This window comes from Penaeus monodon, chromosome 20, assembly GCF_015228065.2.
Source record: "Penaeus monodon isolate SGIC_2016 chromosome 20, NSTDA_Pmon_1, whole genome shotgun sequence".
Classification (NCBI taxonomy): Eukaryota; Metazoa; Arthropoda; class Malacostraca; order Decapoda; family Penaeidae; genus Penaeus; species Penaeus monodon.
This window is the reverse complement of record NC_051405.1, coordinates 1,651,900-1,652,182: the sequence shown is the minus strand read 5'-3', so window position 1 is coordinate 1,652,182 and position 283 is coordinate 1,651,900. Positions and strand designations below refer to the sequence as shown.

At 52.7% G+C, this 283-nt stretch overlaps 1 protein-coding gene across 1 annotated transcript in view; it reads left to right on the top strand.

Annotated features, from left to right (window-relative positions):
- LOC119585572 (fidgetin-like protein 1) overlaps window positions 1–283 on the top strand; it is a 26,272-nt gene that overhangs the window by 23,760 nt on the left and 2,229 nt on the right. Inside the window, exon 15 of the mRNA XM_037934238.1 lies at window positions 81–272. Coding sequence (XP_037790166.1) covers window positions 81–272 — 192 coding nt within the window. The remainder of the gene's footprint in view (window positions 1–80; window positions 273–283) is intronic.

Below are 283 nucleotides of genomic sequence, written 5' to 3'. Positions count from 1 at the left end.
TAACACTACTGATAGTTATGATGATAAATGCATACATGAATTTACCAAATTCGTTTCTCTGTTCCGTGAAAACCTGCCAGGCCCGGCAACAAATCATTGTGAACCTGATGGCGAGCCAAGGGCACAGCCTGACGGAGGAGGACATCCGCCGCATTTGCCAGAGCACCGACGGCTACTCAGGGGCCGACATGGCCAACCTGTGTCGCGAGGCTGCCCTGGGCCCCATCCGCTCCATCAGCTTCTCGGACATAAAACACATCTCGGTGGATCAGGTAAGTTAGTA